The sequence below is a fragment of the Emys orbicularis genome, chromosome 5, assembly GCF_028017835.1.
Source record: "Emys orbicularis isolate rEmyOrb1 chromosome 5, rEmyOrb1.hap1, whole genome shotgun sequence".
NCBI lineage: Eukaryota > Metazoa > Chordata > Testudines > Emydidae > Emys > Emys orbicularis.
The window spans coordinates 113,374,561-113,398,509 of record NC_088687.1 but is presented as its reverse complement, the minus strand read 5'-3'; the positions used below and the strand labels follow the sequence as shown (position 1 = coordinate 113,398,509).

The window sequence follows — 23,949 nt, the reverse complement described above, 5'->3', positions numbered from 1 at the left end:
AATAATCTGTAGAATGGGGTAAAATATTGTACACCCTCTACATGCTGAATACACTACAATAGATGTGTGAGCATAGTTTAGTAATACAGCATACTACTTTGCTTTTTAAAACATGGGGCCCAATTCTGATGTATCAGGCCCCATATTTGTATGGCTTCTTTTTAAAAGTACACATTTTGGGTTTGATTTAGCCTCTTTCACCAGTGTAACCCTACCAACATCCATGGAGTTATTCCTTATTTACACAGTATAAGTGAGAGAAATCCAGCTCATGTGTCTTCCTGATTTGTTTCATGCTCTGTATCCCCAACTGCGGTCTGTAATCTTTAAAGTAATTTCATGTGAATACAAACACAAGGCTAGTGATGAACTTCTAACTTGTTAAACAAAAGTTGACTTAGCAACTATCAGTTTAACTGTAGAAATCCATTGATTACATACATTTTGATGAAGTGTTTGGTTTTTGGTTCATTATAAGGAATGAGTTTCCCTCCAGCACCTGCAAAGTGAAAGTGCTATCATGTAGCAATTTTGCTGCTCTGTCAGAAATTGGTAATGTGTTCTGACCAGTGTGTTTGAGAACTGCATAGTCAAGCTTTTTTTAAAGCAATTGGAAAAAACCTATGCAAGTTCCTTTATAAAATAAGGCATTAAAGGCAAGTATCTTTTAAAAGTGTGTTAGAATTTTATACAAGGTGAAGGGGCTAGTAAACCCTGAACTTCTGCTCTTACGATATGTGAGAAGTAATATGCAGAACATACACTTAAAATATTCCTCAATCTGGTTTCTGGACTTTTACCTCAGAAAACCAAACAGCAGTATAGGTTGTATTGTAAGAATGACTAAGGATAAGTCAGAAGTTCAGTGTCTTAATCATTGATATGATTTGATGTTGTTCAACTAATAAACTCAATGAATTGTTGTCTACAGTCAAAAGTTTATAATTCTTCTCATTTCTGAATACCCTATAGTAAGGATCCTTCTTATGATAAACTTAATTAGCTCTTTGAAATATTTTTATTTGTGCTACGTTCCTTGAAAATGTTATGCAATACAAGACTCTTAAATAAAAAAACATTGATTTTGTGTGTGTGTGTGTGTGTGTGTGTGTATACCTTTTTTTTTTTTTTTGATCAGTGAGTCTCCCTTCTTTTAAATGGGTTACCTGTGTTGAGTACCAAGAATGAGAATTTAAATGATTAAATATTTGGTAGAATGTAAAATTTAAGTTTCTTTAAGTTTTGGAATATTAAGCACCTTCTTACAAATGTTAACATGGCTATTTAAATTTTTAATCAATGAAAATGATTTTTCAAGACAGGTGCAGTTAACATCCAGGGTATTGGGTTTTTTAACTGTGGGGTTTTGTTTTATGGTGACACTTTTCAAGTAACAAACTAGGATCTTTGTATTTCTTTTACTAAACATAGTTAGATTTCCTAATTAGATATTTTATTCTCCTCTGTCTGGAAACTTTTGCTTCTTCTCTAATGGTATCAGGTTTTTTCCTATTTTGTTGCAATCCAGTCAGATGTTTTGAGGTGGATTGTAGTTTTGACTGAAACTAATATATATGCAGAATCTCTTTAAATCACCCCAGCTGTTGGCTAAGAGCAAATATTTCATATTTGTGAGGAAAAGCTGAGAAAATTCCTTTTGTTTACAACTGCCAAGTCCATCTGATGGAGGCACATTGTTATCTGACAGCCAATTAATCTCCTTGGGATTCTGGAATCCCAAACCATTTCTTAGGAAACTTATGGATACTCTCTTCAGATGTTGCCCTTTTCATACATAAAATAGCGAGGCTGTTGTGTTAAAAGATGCATAATCTTTAAATGTAGACTGCCACATTTCTTAGTGAGCAAGCCTAGCTACTGTCAAATAATTTTTGATGTAATATACTGGTTTTAATATTGTGAACAAAAGGCCCCAGAGCTATTGGCTGTGGCTTACTTTTAGTTTGTTTATAAGCTAGTTACATAAACATAGCCATCATTTGCGTCAAATGTAATGTCTTTCGGTTGTGCTAAAGTTTTAATGAGAATTCCAAATATTACATATAAGGTATATTAAGTAATTATCTAACAACTTACAAAAAGGATAGCCCTCTCTTCTTCCCTTCCCCAGATAAATAAATCTCTCTCCAAGTTGAGCAGCTCATATTTTAGAGGATCTGAACTTGCAAACCAATAGTTTCATAAATACTGTTTACGCAAATGAACCCATGTCTTCCATGGAGTTGCTTGGGAGAGTAAGGACTGTGTGTGAGTACTATTTTGCAGGTTCATTTCAGCAAGGTGCTGATACCCTTGAATCCCATTTACATAACTGGGAGTTGAAGGCACACAGCACCTTGCAGGATCAAACCTTGTGTGGAGAAGAGCAAAGGGAAACCTTTCCATTTCTTGAGCCCTCTTTCTAAAGCAAAAACAAAATAAACTACTAATGAAGTGTAAATACAACTGTAGGTCAAATAACATCTTGGTTAAACAGTTAAGTAGAAATAAGAACTTATTTCCAACTATAGTACAGTTTCATTTAATAAGAAATAATGTTGTATAACATTATGCACCCATGGTGTTATGTACAAACATCTAACAAAAGACCCCCATTTACTCCTTGGCAAGTTAGATATAAATTCTGAGTAATTCGAGTGGAAATTTCATGACCGCATCAGATTTGAAAATAGGTTTTTTTATTTAAATAAAAATGAATTAGTTGTTAGAGTAGTCCCATCTTTTTATATTAAATGCAACTTACTTTATGCAGTCTCAGCATTCTTGGTTTTCAGTTGGCTACAGATATTTGTACTGATAATGCCCAACTGCACTATAGAATCTGATGGGGGGGCAAGGGAGTGATGGAAACGGAACGTTTTAGCAGTTAGTAGGGGATGTGGGGCTTTAGGCCCCTGGAAAGCCTGAGAGGAGGCATTCAGGATTGTGAGTAAGCATCTTAACTGGATGTTTCTGCTTAAATGATCAGCAGTGAGATAGTTAACCATATTGATATGGAAACTGTCTTTGTAGGCATCTGTGTTCACAGCCCATTTTGATTAGGGCAGTTTATGCCTCTCGGCCATTGTTTCAGGAATATGAACAAATTCAGGAAAAAACTACCACACTTGATTCACATTTACAAATATAAGGGCTAGAAACGTTTGAATGTACCTAGAAACCCCTTAATTATGCAAGTAGCCCCACAAATGTCAGTGGGACCACTTGAGTATGGGGGTCAGGGTGTGGCGTGAAAGGAGCAGCATGTGAAAGGATCAGAATCTGGCCTCAAGTTTTTTTTTAAAAGGAATACTTGAATTATGGAGCTCAATTACATACCAAGGAGCAAATGCTGGACACTTCCATTGCCAAGGAAGAGGTGGAGACATGATAAAATCAGACAGTCTTTTGACTCCTTAACAAGAGAACAATGCTTTTTCTTGCTTATTCTGAAAAGCAAAACTCTTCAACTGGTTTCTTACGTGACTACAAAAACTTGGATATCTAGTAATCTTTCCTTTCCTATCACCTTCCTCTCTACCAAAAACAACAAAGCTTACTAGCTAAGTGTCATCTGTGAAGATTTGAGCAAAATCCTCTTTCAAGCTAGAAGAGGTCAGATTTTCTAAGTTATCGGGGAAACATGTTGTTCCTGATTGGAAAAAATCTTTTAAACTGTCACCAGAAAGCTTATTAAAAAAAAAAAAATCCATGTCCACCTTAAGGGGGGAGGATCAAGTTTTATTTTGAGGGTAATTGCTAAAACCCAGTAACAGACTCAACACTCAGTTCTTGCCTCAATTCTGAATAGCTGAAGATTTTTTTTTTTTTTTTTTTTTTTTTTACCGAACAACTTTTCAGGATCTGATATTTCCTTTAACAAGGGTCAAATTCTCCTCTCAGTACACCACTATCAATCTGGAGCAACTCATTATCTTCAGGTTTCAGTGATTAGTCTGGGTTTGTACTAATATAATGGAGTAGAATTTAGTCTTTAGTTTAGAGGAAACAACTTTATTGATTCTTGTCTCTTTTAAGACTTAAATTGCTAACAATCACTTTCTCTAGGCCAGTATTAAAGAATAATGAAAAGAGTTCCATCTGTTTAGATATTTTTTTGGCTTTGTTTTTTTTGATCAGGGTAGTAGAAAGAAGGCAAGAGGAATAAGTAGAGCAAGACTCAGACTTCCAACAGGCAACTGTCTAGTGTTTTTTTAATAATTGAGATTTACTGACCAAAATGGAAAACTAACAGAGATAATCAAGTCATGCCATATGCCCAGAGGATGTCCTCCATGGGTGAGGAAATGCTCACTGGGGGAAGTAGCAGGCTGCTAAGAGGAGAATTGGTTATTATGACTTCTCCCCTTTCTGAAGATGTAGTGGAGAATGTGGCAGGGGCCTGATCCTGCAAACACTTATGCACATGCATTACTTGAGCTGCATGAGTCAATTGACTTCAAAGGAGTATTCATGTGAGTCAGGTTAGTTGAGTGCATAAACGTTTGCAAGACCAAGTGTTGAAACATAAGATGCAAACTCAAAGTACTACTAGCTCAGACATTTTAGAAACCACTTATATTCGCATAGGAGTTGTAGATAGCACTTTTTATAGAAACAAACCATTGAACAGTGTGTTGCTACTATAACTTTCTTAACTGTCTTCATAATCTAGGATGCAATCTGTTCACTCAAATTTGTCTTGTAACAGCAAAGTTTTAAATATGATTGATTTCACAACTACTAACATTCTTCATTCCAACTTTTAAACAGTTATTTCAAACTTTTATGTTCAATAACTTTATTATTGAAGTTCAACATTTTTACATTTTATATATTCTGTATTTCAGTCTTGGGAAAGAATAATTTAAAGAGCTAAATATTCTGGTTTTGTGACTGACTCGATGCAGTTATTTCTAGAGTAACAAGTGGTAGAGAAATACTTAACTGAATTCATGCACGCACTTTGATTTATGTTAGGGAATTGTGTATTTTCCCTCTACTCAGTGTCTCTGTGGAAAGGAGAGGTTGGGGGGGGGGGGGGGAGCTTTTTCTAAGAACAGGCTACTTGAGAACTAGTGATGGAGGCAGCATTTATATGAAAACTTGAGGGTTTGACCCAGTAGTACTAAGTCACTACAGTTGTTAGTTCATGTTCTGGACAAATACCTTTAAAGTTGTAGATGTTCAGATACCATAGTGATGTATGAGGCATTGTAGCATACATTATTTCAACTACACACTTAGCTGTAAGGAAAAAGTAGGCTTTCCTTTGAAGAACATTACTTCACTCTATTCCCTAGTTTTGTGTCCGAAGAAAAATGCTATGTAAAATTGTGACAAGTTTACAGCTTGTATAACAAGGGCATAATTCTAACTTCAAGTGCATGGGTTCATAGCACTGAATTTTAAAATTCTGCTACTGCACTCAAAGATCTTTGTGCAGTAGCAGAATTTTCAAGATATGAAATACGGACAAGAGTATCTTATCTGAAACTAGAATGGAGCCCCCAAAATATAATGCATGTGGTGTGCATTAGGTATCCCATTGTACAGGCATAAATGAGTTTTCACATAACCTTTAAAAATACACGATTCAAGTGAAAATATGGCTTCATAAAACCATGATTAATTCAAATAAATAGGAAAGTTTCTTAATAGTATAAGATGAAAACAAACCCCAGTTGGGCAATATCAGGTGTTGGAACTGAATCAGTGAAGGGTAGTCATCAGAACATAGACTGTGAAATATGTAAGATCCATGATAAGCTATGTAGACCCCTAACTATTTTTAAAATTTGGCCTGCAGAGTTTATAAGGGTTGGGCTGAATGTCTCTTGCAAGGGTCCCAAAATATCTGAGGCCACATTATTAATGGAGAAATACTTACCTAATATTTTAATTTACCTATGTGTTTTTGTTTTTTAATGTGGAGGAGTATGTGTCCCCTCCAGACACCTCTCCCTCAATATGTGGAGCTGGAATAGAAAGCTGATTCAAGTCATTGCATTAGGGAAATGTAGTGAACTTTCATAGTAACAGTCAGGACTCTATCACTGGTGACTAGTATTACATTCACAACCATAATGGACACAGGCTAAAGAGGTGTGTATATACTAGCCCTTCATTGGGTATTGCTCTGATACAAGTTTGAAGTTTTTATCCATGATATTTGAGTTGTGATGGATGAAGGGCAATACAATTTCCAAAAGAGAATACCACCAGTTTCTCGAAGTATCATAAACAGTATTGCTAACTCCAAGTATTCATTAATCAGACTCCAAAAGACTTTTAAAATTACATTTTGTTTTTTTAACTGTCATTTTGAGTTTTGAGCCTTTATAATTCATGTTTCAAGAATTTTAGCCCTTTCGGTTTCAGAGAGACTTGTTTTCAAATGAGAGATGAAATTCTTACATAATCTCATGACTCCAGGATCTGGGGCTTTAAGGGAAAAAAAAAATATTGCCAATTTTGCAATACATTTGCAAGAGTCAGCAATGCTATGTAACTAAAAGCAGCTTTTCTGATTAACCTCAAACTTGCAACCAATCTCGAAATAAGCATAAACATGAAATTCCAGAGAGAAAGGAGATAGTCTCTATTATAACCCCAGTATTGCTGTTTTTCAGACTTAAATATTGAGTCACTACTACAGCTTTTATAATTCATGTGACTACTGTGATAACTAAACAATGTCTTTGTTCTACTTTTTGCCTTAAGAGGCCTGCTACCCTTTTTCAGATAGTCCCAAGGAAATCAACTCTGTGGAATAAGGCACTACTCAGTGTGTGAGAGTAGGGCTGGCCCTAAAACTACTGCTTGAAAGGAAGCTGCACTGGATGTTTCTTCTGTAGTAGCAAAACTTTACTTTGAACTTGATTTTTACATTCCCTGAACAGTGAGATTGAATGTTTCCCCTTAGTGTACATACATTATGAATTAGATATTGACAGTGTTTTACAATTTGTCACCATTACTTAGAGGATTTTTTTGTTGCCGTTTTTAATAAAACCTAGGTGAGATGAGACTTTAGTGCCGGCAACTCTTTTTTGTAAACTAAAAAGCAATACAATTTCAGACTCCAAAGTACAGTTTGTATTTTACAAAGCATTTTTGGGAAGTTTACTTTATTTATTTTTGAAAATGTTTTTCCTTTGGATTTTAGAGTTTAAGTGGGTATATAAACACTCATTTGGCTAGCAGTCTGGTAAATGTCAGCATTCAAAGAGGTAGTATTTCCATGCATCTGTTGTAGGTAGCACAAAAGTAATGAGCTCAGGTGTAGAATATGTTGCTGAACAGGCTTGAAGGAAAAAAGTTATTCCTTGTTCATCAGGGATGTGGAGAATCCTTCTCCTAGCTAATCCTACATAGTTTAAGGGCGACACTTAGCACATTCCTTAACTTGGAGCAGGGAGGAGACCAAGAAGCCTGCGGTGCTAATCACTTAGCAAAGGAATGTAAATTCCATCTTACAAGAATTGTAGGAATTATACTGAGACACCTGTATTTGTGGGTTTTTTAATTACTACATGAATTATCCTGTGTTAAGATTTTTGGAGTTGCTTTAGCAACACTTTCAGTCTCTACAGCATTCCTAATAATGGAATATTAAATAGCGGCCAAAGCATTCAAATTTTTTTATTACAATAGGTTTTTTAATTCAGATTAATATAATTTTTACTTCAGAATACAAAATGCTGTTACAGTAAAATCATCTCTTTGGAAGTGTTATGAACTCTTATTGTAAATTTTCAATGTTACTGTTAGCTGTATATTTTATTCATCTTGGAATCTCGTTTCTCATGGGACTCTTTTTATGGGTCTAGAAGTCAAACTGCAGTGAAGTCCTGTTTGCTCTTTGCAGACCTTTTTACAAATTCCAAGTCAGGAAGGCTGTTTATTTTTCCCACATCTGTTTTGTGCTCATCCTTTGTGGCAGTGTTTGCTGGATGCTCTTCTTTTTTTACTTCCTCTGAAATGGGTAGTTTGCACTGTTGCAAAATTTTAAAACCATCTCTGGCTCTTCAAAAATATATTGCATTTAGTTTTGTTTAAAACTTGTACATTACTCCAAAATATTGCTTATTTGGGTGTGTTCTAGGCACAGAGCTTAAACTTCCTGGAGAACTTTGCTGCAAAGCATTAGTTGTTAGCTATTCAAAGTACACTTCAATCTGTTCAATATGTATTGCTTTAACGTTTCTACTAAGAATGTTTATAGGAGCAAAAAAAGCTGTCTGCATGCTTTTCAGGAAAAAAATGTAGAAACATTACAATGCAATTCCCTAAAATTTCCACTGTATCCTTCTCCATATTTTTAACTGCAATTCTATTTAGATTTTTGTGTACACTTCAAAACCAGTGCATGGGGGACTTTCCTGAATGACACTCATTCAGGCCAGTGATTCATAACATTCTTCATAATGCTGTGAGAATGTAAACTTTTTTCCCTACAGGTAGATTTTTTTTTTTTCTTCCATTAAGGGGATTTCTTCTATCATCCTTTGCAGCACCTGCTGCTAGCCACTGTTGAAGGGTTATCTGCAGCACTTGGGCAAGCATGCATGCAAGAGTAAAGGTCCGGGTTGTATTGTATGCAGAAGTATCCTGGGGACTCAGGCTTAACTTTATTCTTCTGAGGACTTTTAGGTCGTCGTCCTCCTGAAAATCTGTCCTGATCTAGATAAACCCCATGTGCATCTCAGTCACCTGCATGCATTTGATTGTAGCTTGCTTTCCTCTGCTTCCCTGACTTTCTTCTCTTCTCTTCCCCCCCCCCCCAGCATCCACCACCCATAATGCTGCTGCAAGATTGTCCTTTCCTGATATTTGATCATAGTACACCATTTTTTGAGTCCTTCTGCAGGTTCACTATTCATTGCCTTCCAATACAAATTTAAGTTCCTGAATTTCTTAGCCCTACAGAACTCAGGATTGGAAGCTTAAACAGTGCAATCTCCTACTGCACACACTTCATCATTACTTTGCCAATGAACCCTGCCTGATTTCCTTACACTTTTTTCCACACTTCTCCTTTAGAGCAGACTCTTCCAACTTGTGTGACAAGCAATTATGTTCACATTTATTTCAATTCATCTTAATATACAAGTCAAGCCCTAAAGCATAATTTTTAAAAAGGGGTATAAGATTGGAAGAGCCAGAGGGAGATGTATTTTAAATCTCTTTTGGGGCTGTATCATGTATGAATCACAGCACAACACTCATGCTTATCTATCCAAATACATAGGTTCAAATGCTGTCTTGATTTCCTGTTCCCAAGCTGGTGGAATCAAAACAGAATTTTTGGACTTGGCCTCTGGGCATGTTTAGCGAAACCAAGCCCCCCCCCCCCTTTTTTTGGTCTTTCTCACCTGTGTAACAAGAAATTGGTGGATGTGCATTCCTGGTGGTCTTTGAATGTCTTTCCTAATTCTTTGCTGAAGATGAGCACTGCAGGACAGGTAGTATAAATTGGGAGTGAAGAGAGTTAGGGTACATGTACACTGCAATTAACCACCCATGGCTGGCCCTTGTCAGCTGAATTAGGGTGCTGGTATTCAAAGTAGAATTGATTATGTGGGCCTGATTCTCCATTATCTTGCATCTTATTCTATTTGTACCTGTAAAAAACACTGCTAAATGGAAATTCTCCATTTAAACTGGTGGCAGTGTTCAACGGACTTGGCACATGCTCTGCATCATTGTGTTTTTTACAAACTACACAAAGTGTAAGGTAGTGGAGATTCTGGCCCATGGCCTTAAAGGGAAGGTGTACCACTCTTCCTCAGCCCAGCAGTCAGAAATGCAAATAATTGTCCATGAAAACTTTCCAAAATGGCAAATAGCATTTTTGACTACTTACTGTATTAGTAAGCAAGTGAGGTTTGTAACAGTGGCTAGATGAAAGTCTCCCATATAACAGTAAACTTGTTTCCATCCTGTTTCAATACTGACTGAACAATCAGAATAAACATTTTACAAAAACAGATGGATTTTTGGTTTGCTAACTAGTTTCCAGCCTGCTTTAATACTAGTTTAACAGTCCTTTGCAACAGTGGCTAAAATGAGTCCAACAAAAGTCTGTCTTCGACCTCAGTAATAGGTGAGGAGTGACAATTTTAACTTGAAAACACAGGACCTAATCCTCAAGTCCTTACCCTTAATGGGAAGCAATTGCAGGATCATGCCTGTAACTTTCAAATGCATTTACATTTATTCATGGTGAATAGTGTTGACCTTCAGATTTTAAGAACTGTGAATACTGGTCAAACTATTAGATGTAAGGAATTTTTTTTTTACTAGATACATAACCCAGTTAATTGTGAGGATAATCACAGAGTAGATCCAAGGAACTCCTTCCAGGACTCTCTGCAATGAATAACCACAGATACTTCCTGTGGGCCAGGTGAATGGCTGTGTGGAAGCGTGCAGCCTGCTGGCGCACATCAGTTTGATTAGGAGCAATTTCAGCCATGGATCCCTTGACTTGGAAGTCCTTTCAGAGGGAGATTTGCACACCACATGCTTGTCAGGGATGCTGGTCAGTTCATGATGCGGTTGAATCATTAACAGTATAAGATGCTGCCATTTGGGGTCTTCACAAAACAGAGTTTGCCATGAAGGACAATAGCAAATGCTACAACTTTTCTTCGAGAGGAGGTTTGAATCCCGGGTAGTTGCCAGTTGCCTTCCTCCTGCAGTGGAATAGAGGCGTGCTTGTACACCATTCTCCAAATTCCCCTTATTCCCAGGATGCTTTCCAAGATCAAAAGAGAAGGCCATGATCATTCTGGTGGCTTCTTTTTGGCAGAGAGCTCTGGCTGACAATCAACATTCAGCCACCAATCTAACTCCTAGACCATCCAGATGTGATTTCAGTCTCTGGATAACCACATACTTCATCCAGACCCAAAGTCTCCACACCTCAGTGTGGCTGCTCAATGTCTGAGCCTGACTGACAGACTGCAGATCCAGGAAATGATCTACCAGAAAAATACATTCTTCCAAATAGAAGAGGTTCTCAATGTGGACAACCCAAAAAGCCTTGGACTTAGTCCAGGCCTCTACTAAAGATCCTCTATTACTTTATCTAAAACAGGTTGGCCTTTCACTTTCTAATATCCACCTAATACCTCAGCTTGTCACCCACCTGTGCTCGGTCTTCTCTCACAACTGAGCTGTGAAGTCCCTTAGAGGATTACTACACACATGCCTGTCAAAGAACCCAGTCCTAGCTGGACCTCAGTATAGGCCTCCTGAGACTCATGGAATCTCCATTTGAGCCGCTGACTGCTTCTTATGCCATCTCTGACGACTGTCTTCCTAGTTGCTATCATTTCAGTCAAAGTGACTGAGCTTCAGGCTCTGACTAAATCTCACTATACAGTATTCCATAGGGACATGGTGGTGCTAAGACATAACCTGAAATTCATCCCTAAGGTGGTCACAGAACTTAAAGCAGATGATTCAGATGATCTGTCTTCTCAACAGCACATTTGACACTGAAAAGAAATAACACACATTAGATGTACCCAGGATTCTGTTTTATTATATTGACAGGAATAAAGCATTCAGACTGTCCCATATATTTTGAGCTATAGTTGGGTGTTCTAAAGGTCAATCTTTGAGATGAGAAACCTCAAAATGGATTACACGGTAGTCTCCTCTTATCAGTTTGCTGGTGTGAATCTCCTGCCAAATATCAAGGCTGTCTCCACCAAAGCACAAGCAGCTTCCTCCACTTGCTTCTGGAATGTGCCAATATTAGAAATCTGTAAGGCAGCAGTGTGCAGTTAACCCACTGATGTGTGTTAAACACTGTCTTGGATTTAGCTGTGAAGTCAGATGCCAAATTTGGAAGAGCAATCCTATCCTACAATCACTGTTCAACTGAGGCAGCTGATACTCCTCATTTCCACTATCCTCAGGGGATACTGCAGTGGAATCTACACTGACACATACTTGACAAAGAGAATGGTTAATTACCCTTCAGTAACTGTGGTTTTTCTGAGATGTCTTAATCAGTGTGCAACCCATGTCCCACCTTCCATCCCCATTTTTTCAGAGTCCTCCGCTACCATGAGCTTTGAATTGCAAATGAACTGAGGAAGGGTTGCAGCCACTCTGCCATTTATACCTTCACACAGGTACCCTGTACCTCCTGGTGCACATGTGCAGCCCTGATGGACACTGTTAGCAAACAAAACAAACTGATTTCACATGTACGAAGTGCAGGCGCACCTACAGTGGGATCCACACTAACAGCTGGAAGAACCACACCTACCCCACAATAACTTTAAATTTAAACTTTCAGGGTCAGATTCCCTTGGGTACTTGTGGCTGTTTTGTATTGCTCTGCAGGGGCACAAACCAGTTGGAATGTGCTAGCTATTTAAGCAATATTTATTGCTGTTTGTAGTGCCAGAGCAGCACAAAGTAGATGAAGTGTGCATTCCAAATTCCCCTCTATCGTCTTTGCCATATTCCTGTGTTTTCCCCTGAGTCCTCAGTTTCACTTTATGCCTTTCTTTTTGAGTACTTCTGAGGGCCAGGTAGTCTAACAGGCATATTTAGCATTAAGGGTAACTTTTTTTTTTTTTTGCTGATCTTCATAATTGACAGATTCTCTCTCAGTGGAGTCTGGCTCACAATTATCTCCTTTTAGAGAAACTCTCAAAGAATTGATCTCTGAAAATGTCCACCATAACTTATCGATAAGGGCAACCTGTGGCCTCAATATAAAGATTGACACTGCCTCCTTCTGTTTCAAGTGGGAGTGAAGCCAAATGGCCTTCAGGGAAGATAGTAGCACCCTCACTGTCAGGAGGCAGAAAGGAGCACTGTAAGGAGCTGGGGAGAAGAGGTGGTTATCATATTTGCTAAGAACAATCTCTTGTCAAAAACAGACCACAATAGGAAGTGGCAGCCATTTAGAAAGTGGTTAATTATGAGTTGCTTTTCAAGAACATTATTCTTCACCAGAGGCTGAAGAATAATGGATAAAAGAGGACTTAGTTCTTGAAAAGGATATCTATTGCACTATATCTACTCAAAATCCAAACTCTGTACTGATTTGTATAGCTAGAGAATGCCTGGGTTAAGAATTCAGGACAAAGGATTGACCGAGTACTAAATTTCATATAGGATCCTTTTTATATTTAAAAAAAAAAAAAAATTACTCTGTAAAGCTAATGGATTTACTTGTAAATTCTCAATTGATCTGGTGCTCAAATAGGAAATGGTGTAATTTTTGGGAAGACACTATTCTTCATGCATAACAAAAGCTGAATCCTTGTTTTAAATGTGACACAACTCAGTCTTAACTGGACCCATGACCAGTGTCTCTTATAAATTTAAGTGTACCAATATAGAACTCTTATCCTCCCTTTGCCTTATCGTTCTCAATTAGTGGCCACTCGTATTAATGTCCACAGAATTTGAATTGTAGGATCTGTGTAACACCATTTGTGTCATTTACTTTATCTATAAACTACCTAGCATATTTTTGAGTACTGTGTGAATTATAAACGCTATTGGCAAGGCTTAAATGCTCAATGTTTGTAAAATGCTTGGAGATCCTTTTATAGAAATGCTTTTACAGTGCTAAGATGTTTTTTAAAAGTAATGAACACAAAATGATGTTCATTGTAAATGTCAGCCTTGAATACTCAGGATTGTCATTTAACTGGCATGTCTTTTTATTTGCAGTGTTGTAGCCATGTTGGTGGAGAGGCGAGGAAAAGAGGAGCTTTCAAGCTCTTCAGACCTATTCAGGTCTGGTCTGAAAAAGGAGCTCTGTGGAGCTTGAAAGCTTGTCTCTCCCCAACAGAAGTTTGTTCAATAAAAGATATTGCCTCATCCACCTTGTCTGTTAAAAAGTTTATCAGACTGATAAGATTATGACAAAGCTTCTAATGTAAAAAAAAATTATTATGGCAATGTAATAACTGGATTTTATTTCTATACTAGTATTGCTATACCTACATTCTATTAAGTTAAAATTGTGCTTTTGTTCTAAGTCAGAAATGGAGCAACTGATTCATTATATACATGTTATATAATGACCCCAAATTGTGAGAGGTACTTTAAAAGAAATGCAAGACTAGAAAACTCTGCCCTGAATAGCTTAGTCATAGAAGCTTGATCCTACAAGCACTTGAATGTGTGAGTTGTCTTTACTAATGCAAGTTATTCCATTGATTTTTTTTTTTGATCTATAAATATGGATTTGCAGGATTAAGCCCAAGTCTACAACTTTCAAAAAGAGGGAGAGAAGCAAAGCGATACAGAAAACTTTTGTTTTTATTTAACCACAGGCCAAACTTCCATTTTGTACTTATTCCCACATTATTGCTGCTTGACTTAATGCTGAACTTCCACTTTTTTAAAATAGTTTTATTTTTTAACACCTGCCTGTTTTGTTTTTAATACATTCCTGTTTTCTATCTATACTCTTTGGGAAGAGTTACATTTTGTTAACCCTTTCCAATTATCACTTCTGTTATGAACTTCATTTTTAAAACAAGAGGCACAACTAAAACCACATTTATTTGAAGGTTGAGGAAGTGTCAGATTGCTGTCCTTTCATTTTTTGCATGCTTCTGTGCTTGTTTTTTGGGGGAATTAAAAGCAGAAGTGCTGAAATGCCATGTATTAAACTATTTTGATAATTCAATACAAAACCTGATTACAAGGAACGCACAAACATATATTGAAGTCAATGGAAAATTTGGATCACATGAATTGTAGTTTCAGAGCTCCTATTTTGTGCATCAAGAGTTGACGGGTCAGATGAACTTTCTGTTTCTTTCCTCAAACTGAATTTCCACACTTCACATATCGCTATGCTAAATTCTGCCCTTCCCACTCTCTCAACAACCTCCTTCCAAATTCTCCCCAATTTCTTCTGAATGATGCCATGTGAAATGTCGTTGGCCTGTAAAAGTTTGACTGACTTCTCGTGCTTGGTTGACTGGAAATAGCTTTGTTTTTAACTTCAGAATTGTTAAGTATCTTGAACTGAACTAAAACTACTGCTTTGGCACTGTTCATTTCAAAACCAGTTTTATTCAGCAAATTTGCACTAAGGCCCTTTGATCCTGGAAACGCTTTTGCATATGCATAACTTTACTTGCACGGGTAGTTCCTTTGAACTTGTGCAACTACTTGCTGAGTGCTACTTCAGCAAGTAGTTCCATCAAGTTCAATGGGACTACTCATGGGAGTAGTTGTCCACATGCATTCTTCACAAGATTGGAGCCTTAAACTATATTTGGAGCATACACAGTAAGTGAATTAAAGTATGCTGACAAATTTGAAAGGGTTCAGGAAGGAGCTACAAGAATAATACAGGTTCTTCCAGACAATCAAAATGAGAACTGAAGAAAGTGAATTTAGTTACATCAAGAAGATTTAGATGTACCTTATAGCAGGCATAGCTTCCTGAAGATTCTAAATCTTTTTTTTGTGCAAGCACTATTCGTGACGGGTTAGATCACAGAAACCCCCTTGGGAGCTGCCACCCAATGTGCAAAGACTACCCCTGCTTCTGTTTTCCCTGCCAGCTCAGGACTCCAGCACACTGTCTTGCTGAGCCAGACACTCCAGTCTGCTCTAACAAAGACTCAGGGTCTGAATCACTTGCCCCAAAGCTGCAAGTTTACCTGAAAACAGCGTACAGTAGTGTGCTTGTCTTTAGCACTCAGATGCCCAACTCCCAATGGGGTCTAAACCCAGATAAATCCGTTTTACCCTGCATAAAGCTTATGCAGGGCAAACTCATAAATTGTTCGCCCTCTATAACACTGATAGAGAGATATGCACAGTTGTTTGCTCCCCCAGGTATGAACACATACTCTGAGTAAATTACTAAATAAAAAGTGATTTTATTAAATACAGACAGTAGGATCTAAGTGGTTCAAAGTAGTAACAGACAGAACAAAGTAAGTCACAAGCAAAATAAAATAAAATGCGCAAATCTATGCCTAATCAAACTAAATACAGATAAGTTCCTCACCAGTTCCAGAATGCTCCCTTTTACAGGCTACTCTCCCTTTAGCCTGGGTCCAGCAATCTCTCACAACCCCTGTAGTCTGTTTTTTGTTTCAGTTTCTTTCAAGTATCCTGGGGGGGGTGGAGAGGCTCCTTCTTTAGCCAGCTGAAGACAAAATGGAGGGGTCTCCCCCAGGCTTAAATAGGCTCTCTCTTGTGGGAGGAGACCCCTCTCCTCCCTCCTATGCAAAGTCCAGCTCCAAGATGGAGTTTTGGAGACACCTGGGCAAGTCACATGCCCCTGCATGACTCAGTCTTTACAGGCCGACGCCATTGTCCACATGGTATCTTGCATGTCTCCAGGAAGACTTCTTATGTGGATTGGAGCATTCCAAGATGCATTGTTCCCCAAGTGTTTCCTGATCAGGTACTTAACCTGGCGAATTCCTTCCTAAAGAAGCTGACCAAATGCCTCCCAAAGCTTACTTAGAAACCAAGCCAGCATACAGCCCATATTCTTAACCTCAAGTAGAAAATGAGATATATATATATATATATATATATATATGTGTGTACAAATAGGATGAATAGATATAGTAGACCATAACCTTTACGGAGATATGTTACCTGGCACAGGCAGCACAAAACATATTCCAGTTATGTCATACATACATTTATAAGCACCCCCTCCCCATAAAGCCTTATGGGGTACACCGTCACAGCAGGCATAGCTTCCTGAAGATTCTAAATCTTTTTTTGTGCAAGCACTATTCAATACCTTTTTCAGTCTACTGGTGTCTAGTGACTTACATAATCTTAATGCTAGTGCCATAAAACAGAGCCTCAGCTAACACTATGCAGGTGTGCAAGTGTAACCTGGGATGAATAAATTGAGTCTTTGTAAATTGCAATGTAAGGACTAATGATGCGTTGCTTGCAAAGAAATAGGCTTACAAGTTTGTATGTGCCTGGCTCTGCCTATGGCTTTTTTTCTTAAATAAACTGTCTTGGACTTAATATATTGAATTATTTGACTACTTGATCAAGAGCTGCTATTACTCTGTAATAGCAAAAATGATCTTAATTGTAAATCTAAAAAAAAATTGTATATATTTGTCATGGCAAGTTGTAGTTGGCAGTGGATTACCTCCAGCCGTACTACTCTGGGTTTTGAACTTGTCATTTTATAGACTAAGCTGGGTTGACCTTAGTAGCCGCATGAGACCTCATATGCAAAGAGATCTCTTCCAGATTCCAGCTACAGTTTTTCCTCCTATACAGTACATGATTGTTCTTCAAGTCCCTCCCCCATGCCAAATGTTCCCATTTACTTTCATAGTCTTATAAGAAACACAATTATATTCAAAACTATTTAGTACAAAGTGTAAGTTGATTTTAATTACATGGAAGTCAAGAAAGTAAGGTTTCCATGGCAGCCTTATCTCTGCCTCTTTGCACAGTCACACCGTATGGATCTTTAATTACATTACATTATCACATAACTTGTATGCAGTGATGCATACGTGTGCAATGTATATAATGTGCTTTTGGATAATGTTGGCCACAACATGTTTGTATCAGCTACTCCACACTACAGAGATGGTGGAGAAACAGTACCTTTTTGTGCTGATTTTTGTTTATATGGCCTAGAGTCCCAACTTGGTGATTAAGCTAGACTCCTTAAATTGAAAATGGTCTTTCATAAAACGAAAGGCAAGGTTACCAGAAAACATAATCAGCCCATGGTAAAGTTACTCTGGACCATGTCTCCACTAGTGGACCAAGCATTGTATATCTCTTCTGTGCTTTCTCTTCAGTTTGTTATAGCACAGGCATGTTTGTACAAAATGTTTGCATTTGATTGCTATTGTCTTAGGTTACAACTAACTTTTATTTTCTTTCTCTCAAAAGGCGTCTAAACAGAAATAATCTTCAGCTGCTTTCTGAGTTGCTGTTTCTGGGGACTCCTAAACTATACAGGCTGTAAGTAGTCAAAATCCATTATTAATTTTGGAAGGTGGGTGTGTATAGGTGGTTTCTGAAGTGTGCTACTTATTTTTACCTTGTCAAGAACAATGTAAGTTATTTTAATTTAGTATTTTCTTTGATTACTCTCCAGTTTTTTTCATTTTCTATCTCCGATACACAAACTCTGATCTGTCTTTTCTCTCTTCCCCTCCCCCCTTCTAAACATTTAAATAAGCTTTTGGTGGAAGAATAGGCTGGTTTTCCCCTAACTTCTTTTACTTTTGTCTTTCAACAAAGAGCAAAAACCCCAAAAGTAATGGCTTTAGAAGTATTGGCCCGGTGATATTACACAAAGGCTGTTCATAATTTTGTTTCTGGAATATTCTGTATTTATATATGGCATGTGTTGGACTAAAAAACAGTCCTCGTACTTACTAAAGTATATCTGTGTTGCCATCTTGCATACTTGTTGCTACACTGGTAACCTACTGTTTTGTCAGATTACTAAAATGAAAAGTACAAAATGTTAACATTTTTAGCTAGCAGCTATATAAAGTGCAATGTATCAGTGTTGCTTTTGATTCTATTGTATGGTTAATAATTTAAATTGGAATGTTAACGTTTCAGCCAACGATGTTCTGGAATCTAATTATTTTCCTTTATAATATGAATGTGGAGTAGACTTAGATAAATAACCTAACACAAAGCCGTTTCTACTGATTATTTTAATAAAATTTCAAGATAACTTTAATTTAATCATAGTATGTAGGACAGAAGAGAAAACAGCATGTCTGAAAAGACAACACATAATTTGAAGCTTGTTTCAAAGACACATTCTTGATATTTCATTGTAGGCTTCACGTGAGACTGTTCTGCTGGAATTGTTGTAGGTTAAATGGACAAAATAGTTTGACGAACTAACAAATGATATTCAATTCCTCAGTATGCAATCAGTAGTCAGGAGGATATATTTTCCTGATATTTCCTTGTGTGGTTGGAAAAGGAGGGAAGATAGGATAGCTATCTGATCAAATTCACTCCAGTTCATGATGTTCTTGAAGCTGAAGTGGGTCAGGTAAATTTTCATAATGAAGGTTTCACTTTTGGAAGTTGACTTCTGTTCTAATTTCCTCAAATGATTCATTCACCTTCCTTTCTAATATGAAATAGGAGTCTTAAAATGCCTAAATTGTAGCCACACACATTAGTATCATATACTTGCCTATCTGCCTCTTGCTTTTGATGTATGTTTGTTTTTGTATCAAAAGCTTTTTCTGTAGATAAAACACTTGTTGGATTACTAGACAGCAGTATGCTAAGGGGTTCTGCTCCAGCAAATTCCTTCCTTTATCTAACAAAATTAGAGTACACACCTCTCAAATATTACAGTATGTGTGCAGTGTATATATTACAAGTTAGTAATTCAACCATTTAAAAAAGAATCCCTAGCAAGCATGGAAACCTTAAACCTGAAATTTTGTACTTCCCTATCAGGAAGGGTGAGAGGTGTATGGGTGTTCTATTTTATTCCACCTTTAGGTTAATGTTTGTTCAATCTTATTCCATTTAAAATAGCAATAAGATAATTTACAGATTAAAATGGATGTACATTTAAGGCATACTCAAACTTGAATAAACTTTATTTAGAATTATACACTTAAGTTTTAAAACAAGTATCTATCCTTTTATTTTGGATATAGAACACACAAATACACATGGTGTATCTGGTGGAAAGTAAGAGATGGTTGGCTTAACAGTATTAAATTTCTTCTGCCCCAGGGTTATTGTTGATCAGACCATGAAAGTGAATGTCTGGTTATAACATATGCATGTTTTAAAAATACACTAACTGTACTGAAATATATCATTTAGCTGTATGCTTAATTAAGTCAGAACAGCAAAAGTAGGCATTTGTTTAGAAATGATGTATGTTGGTTGTTCATAATCCGGAGGCTTTGGATTTTATACAGCTTCTCCACCATACCAGGAACGAGTTGTGTATATATTTTTTTGTTTTGTTTTTGTTTTAAACTTCGTGTGTATGTGTAGAAACTCCTATGTACACATATACATACCAAGCTATAGTCTCTGAAAAAAGGAGAATCAAAATTGTCTATACATGGACACTTAAATATGTAACACTTTGGTATCTAATTTTCCCAATTAAAAAACCTTAATAGCTAATACATTAGTGTGTATTCTTTACGTTTCTCAGTATGCTGTTTAGCTTCTGTGAATGATAATTACCATTTGACCCTTGGCTGTAAATGAGATGCCAGGTGAAGAAGCACATATGTTTGTTGTGTAGCCTAAATGCAATATAAAAGAGCGAGGGTACACTGTATATGAATTATGATTAGACATGGTTGGTTGCCGCCAGCGGCCAGCTATGCTTTCCCTTTGCTGTCTGCTCCAATTTCTCTTTGGACGGGTTGAGAGAGCACTGCATGTTCAGGTCAAGATGTTTGCTAAGAAATAGTAGTACAGTTGCAGCTGTGTTTGTTGGAGTAGGAGACTAGTTTAAATAGCATTACCATTTATCCAGTCCATTAACAGAACTCTGTAAAATAATACCAACTCTGCATAAACTACAGGACAGTGTAATAAAATTACAAGCACTTGTTGACAGATGGGAAGTGTAAGTAAAGGAAAGCGATAGGTTGAGAATTTAAAAGAGACAGTACATAATTTTGTCTGACTTAGTATTCTCTATTTTGGAAATCTAGTTTGTATTTTTCAGATAGTTAATGCTGGAGGAAAATAATCTTCCAAGAAAACTCCTGAAGATGATAAATATTTTACTTAAACTATTTTAACCTATTTAGAATTGAACTGGAAAGATGGTTTGGCATAAAACTCCATTTGGCCGTACTGTGGTTTTTTGTTTGTTTGTTTTGTTTTTTTTAAATTATAAATACTTGTAGGTATATTGAATAATTTTGTATAATTTCTTAGTTTCTTGATTTTTCAAGAAGAGCTTGAAAATGTTTATTTCTTGTAGAATAAGGATTTTGACACAATAGTAGTGTATAGATACATTAGTGTGGGTCCTATTGGGTAATATTTAAACTTTTTTGTATGAAGCCATTGTTCAAAAAGTATTTTTCATTGCAAGAACAGCCTGCATTGTTTCTAACAACCCATTTGCCTACTGAAACTGACTTGTCTAGCGTCAGCAATAGTATCTTTAAAATAAAGAACTATTACGGACTAGTGGGTTTATCTGAGGCAAATAGATTTTGACTACTTAATTTGGCTTGTTAGATCACAGTTCATTGCATTGCCATTTGCTGCAGGATACCAAGAGCTATGTCCTAACTCTTTGAGAGTTTGGCTTTAAAAGATACCTTTTTAGGTGGTAGCATGAACATGATAAAGAATTCTGTGCACAAAACCTGTACATTTTGATTTCAACAATTTTTTTTTTTTTTTTTAAAGAAGTTGGGATGAGGAAGAGTTTCATGCCTGAGCTGCTGATTCAGAAATTTGTTTAAATTGAGCTATAATGACTGAGTAATGACTTTGCAGGGGATAATTTAAACTTAATCTAGGTACCAAGCCTTCTGTTCCGCTATACACCTTTCCTTTCTACTATTAGCATACTTAAAAAGTATATTTGAAATAAGACATTTCACATATTTAAAGGAAAAGGTCTTAGTGTAATCTGACTATAAGAAACACCTAGTTTAGTGATGTCCACTTAGTAGCTTAAGATCCTTGTAGCTAAGCATAAAAGCAGAAAACTGCATGGTGAGCCCTTGCAAAAAAAATTCCTCCTGAATTAATTTCTGCCAGCTATGATTAAAGTGTGTGGTACTAGATGTGTCAGACACCATAGTTCTCCACTTCATTTTACTCTTGGCCTTCTTGGCCCCTGCCACAATAAATCCAACAATGGTTATGCAGGAATTGCAGGTTACAGTTGCTACGGTTACCGTTGTCTGGTCAGATCGACATCATTACTCATCTAGTGAGCTGCCATGATAGCTACCGCTGATTTCCTTTGCTGGGAACACCGAAGATGTTTGACGCAAAGAGGATGAAAGTTCTTCAGATTGCTGTCATATCTTTTTGTAACTGCTATGAGATAACCTACTATTAGCATCATTGAAGTTGGTACCTCTTTAGCTGTCACAAGTTAACATGCTTTGTTTTCTGTTTTAAAAGTAGAACCAACCAGAGGTGAGAATGAAAGATGGTGCTTGTAAGGGGCTGGAAGAACAACTTTAAATTTTCAATGTTTTTTAAGCTGTTTTGTTTCATTACCACTAGTATAATTGTATGCATACTTAAATGCACAGTTCTGCCTGTATTCCTTCTAAAAATTCTAAGCAAGGATTTATTAGTAATTTGGTAGATAAAAGGTTTTATCTGTAATCATCTAATAATCCCCTTCGACAAAGCAAAGAGAATTCTGTTACGAAAACTCCTAGAGATGCCAAGCCTCATTATACTAAAGCTTCTGACTACTTGTATTCCAAGTGGAAACAGGTGGTTTGGTGTTTAAAAATCCGATGTACAAAAAGAATGCATTCTGAATTGTAGTAGGAAATATTATTGAATGGTTCTCTTCTTTGAAGTAGCTTGTTAGATGAGTTGCTACTAAACAAAAGCAGTAATTGGCAGGTTTCAGCTGTTACATATATGCTGTAATACTTTTGTATTGAAAGGTGTAATCCTTACTAAGTGTGGTGCACATTCAACAATCTGTTTTCAAAGAGGGGTATTTATATCAGAAAAGATACAATATTATAACCTTTACTTATATGAAATCCAAGTTTAGTTTGCTGTTACTTTCTTCTAATTGGAGCAAGTGCATTCTCAAGCATTAGTGAGATCACTTTAGTTTTTATGGCTTGTTCCTATGCATTTAAGCAACTGAGAAATGCTAATAAATTGCTTCAAAATCTGTACTTCAATCTTCTGTTTTGGAAGGAAATGGAAACAAATAAATCTCTTATGCTTCCATAATGCCAATGTTGTGATTTTTATCTCTTTAAACCTCAAAGATATGGAAAGCTAGAATCTTGGGGTTTTTACCCTCCCCCCACTCTCAGAATGTTTAAATCACTTCACATATAAATACTTCTACAAATAAGTTAGATAAGAATTGGCACTAATAGTCCAGTGATTTCAGTTGTTTAGTCTTCTGTGGTTTATAATTAATTTTCTTTGCTAAATATTTATTTTGCAAAGCATTTGAAATAAACAACTAAAATTGAAAAACATGTATAAAATTTCAGTTTTATGGTCATTTGTAGATGGGCAATCTTGTAATTTACAAAGTATTCGTTTAAAATAAATTACAACATCTGCCTAGAGTAACAGTACACTAAGAGGAGTGTCTTCCTTTTTCTGGCAGTGGGAGAACACAATTATCATAACTTTGTGCTAAATCAATTCACTGACCATAGTATATTAAGGTCTTCTAATTAGAATGCAGACCTAAAAATGAGTTGGGTCAACTAAGCTTGTAGACCAACTAGAACTCACAAAGGCCATTTTTGTTGTAATACTGACCCACAGCTACAGAAATGAGTAATTACTAATAATGTTGATGGGTATTGGAAATCTTTTTTGCTTGAAATATGCCTATTAATGTACATAGCCAGTTTGTAGGGAATTCAGTAACTGAAGTGTGTATTCTCCAAAATATAATTACCTTGCAAAGCAGTAGCAACTTTGGTCAACTGTTAGCTTTTGATACTTCTATTTTAGCACTTGTTTGTGGGATGGAAGAATCAGAAGGCAGCTTTTTTAAATGATTACCAAGACCAGTGTTGTTCCTCCACTGTCCACCTTGTACTTCAGACTAGAAATGGGAAATAAATTGTCTTGTATGAATATTTCTCTTCTTGCCCATTGCTTAGTTCAGACTGGAACTCTGATTCTACTTCTATAAGGCTTTGATATCCAAGAAACAGTCACCCCTTAAAAAGCAGTGAACAAAAAAGATAGGACACTAGGGCCTGGTTGCAGGACTAA

General features: G+C 36.6%; 1 protein-coding gene across 1 annotated transcript in view; it reads left to right on the top strand.

The window, feature by feature from the left end:
- Positions 1-23,949, top strand: part of SLIT2 (slit guidance ligand 2) — a 419,446-nt gene that overhangs the window by 5,068 nt on the left and 390,429 nt on the right. The window contains exon 4 of the mRNA XM_065405536.1: positions 17,908-17,979. Coding sequence (XP_065261608.1) covers positions 17,908-17,979 — 72 coding nt within the window. The remainder of the gene's footprint in view (positions 1-17,907; positions 17,980-23,949) is intronic.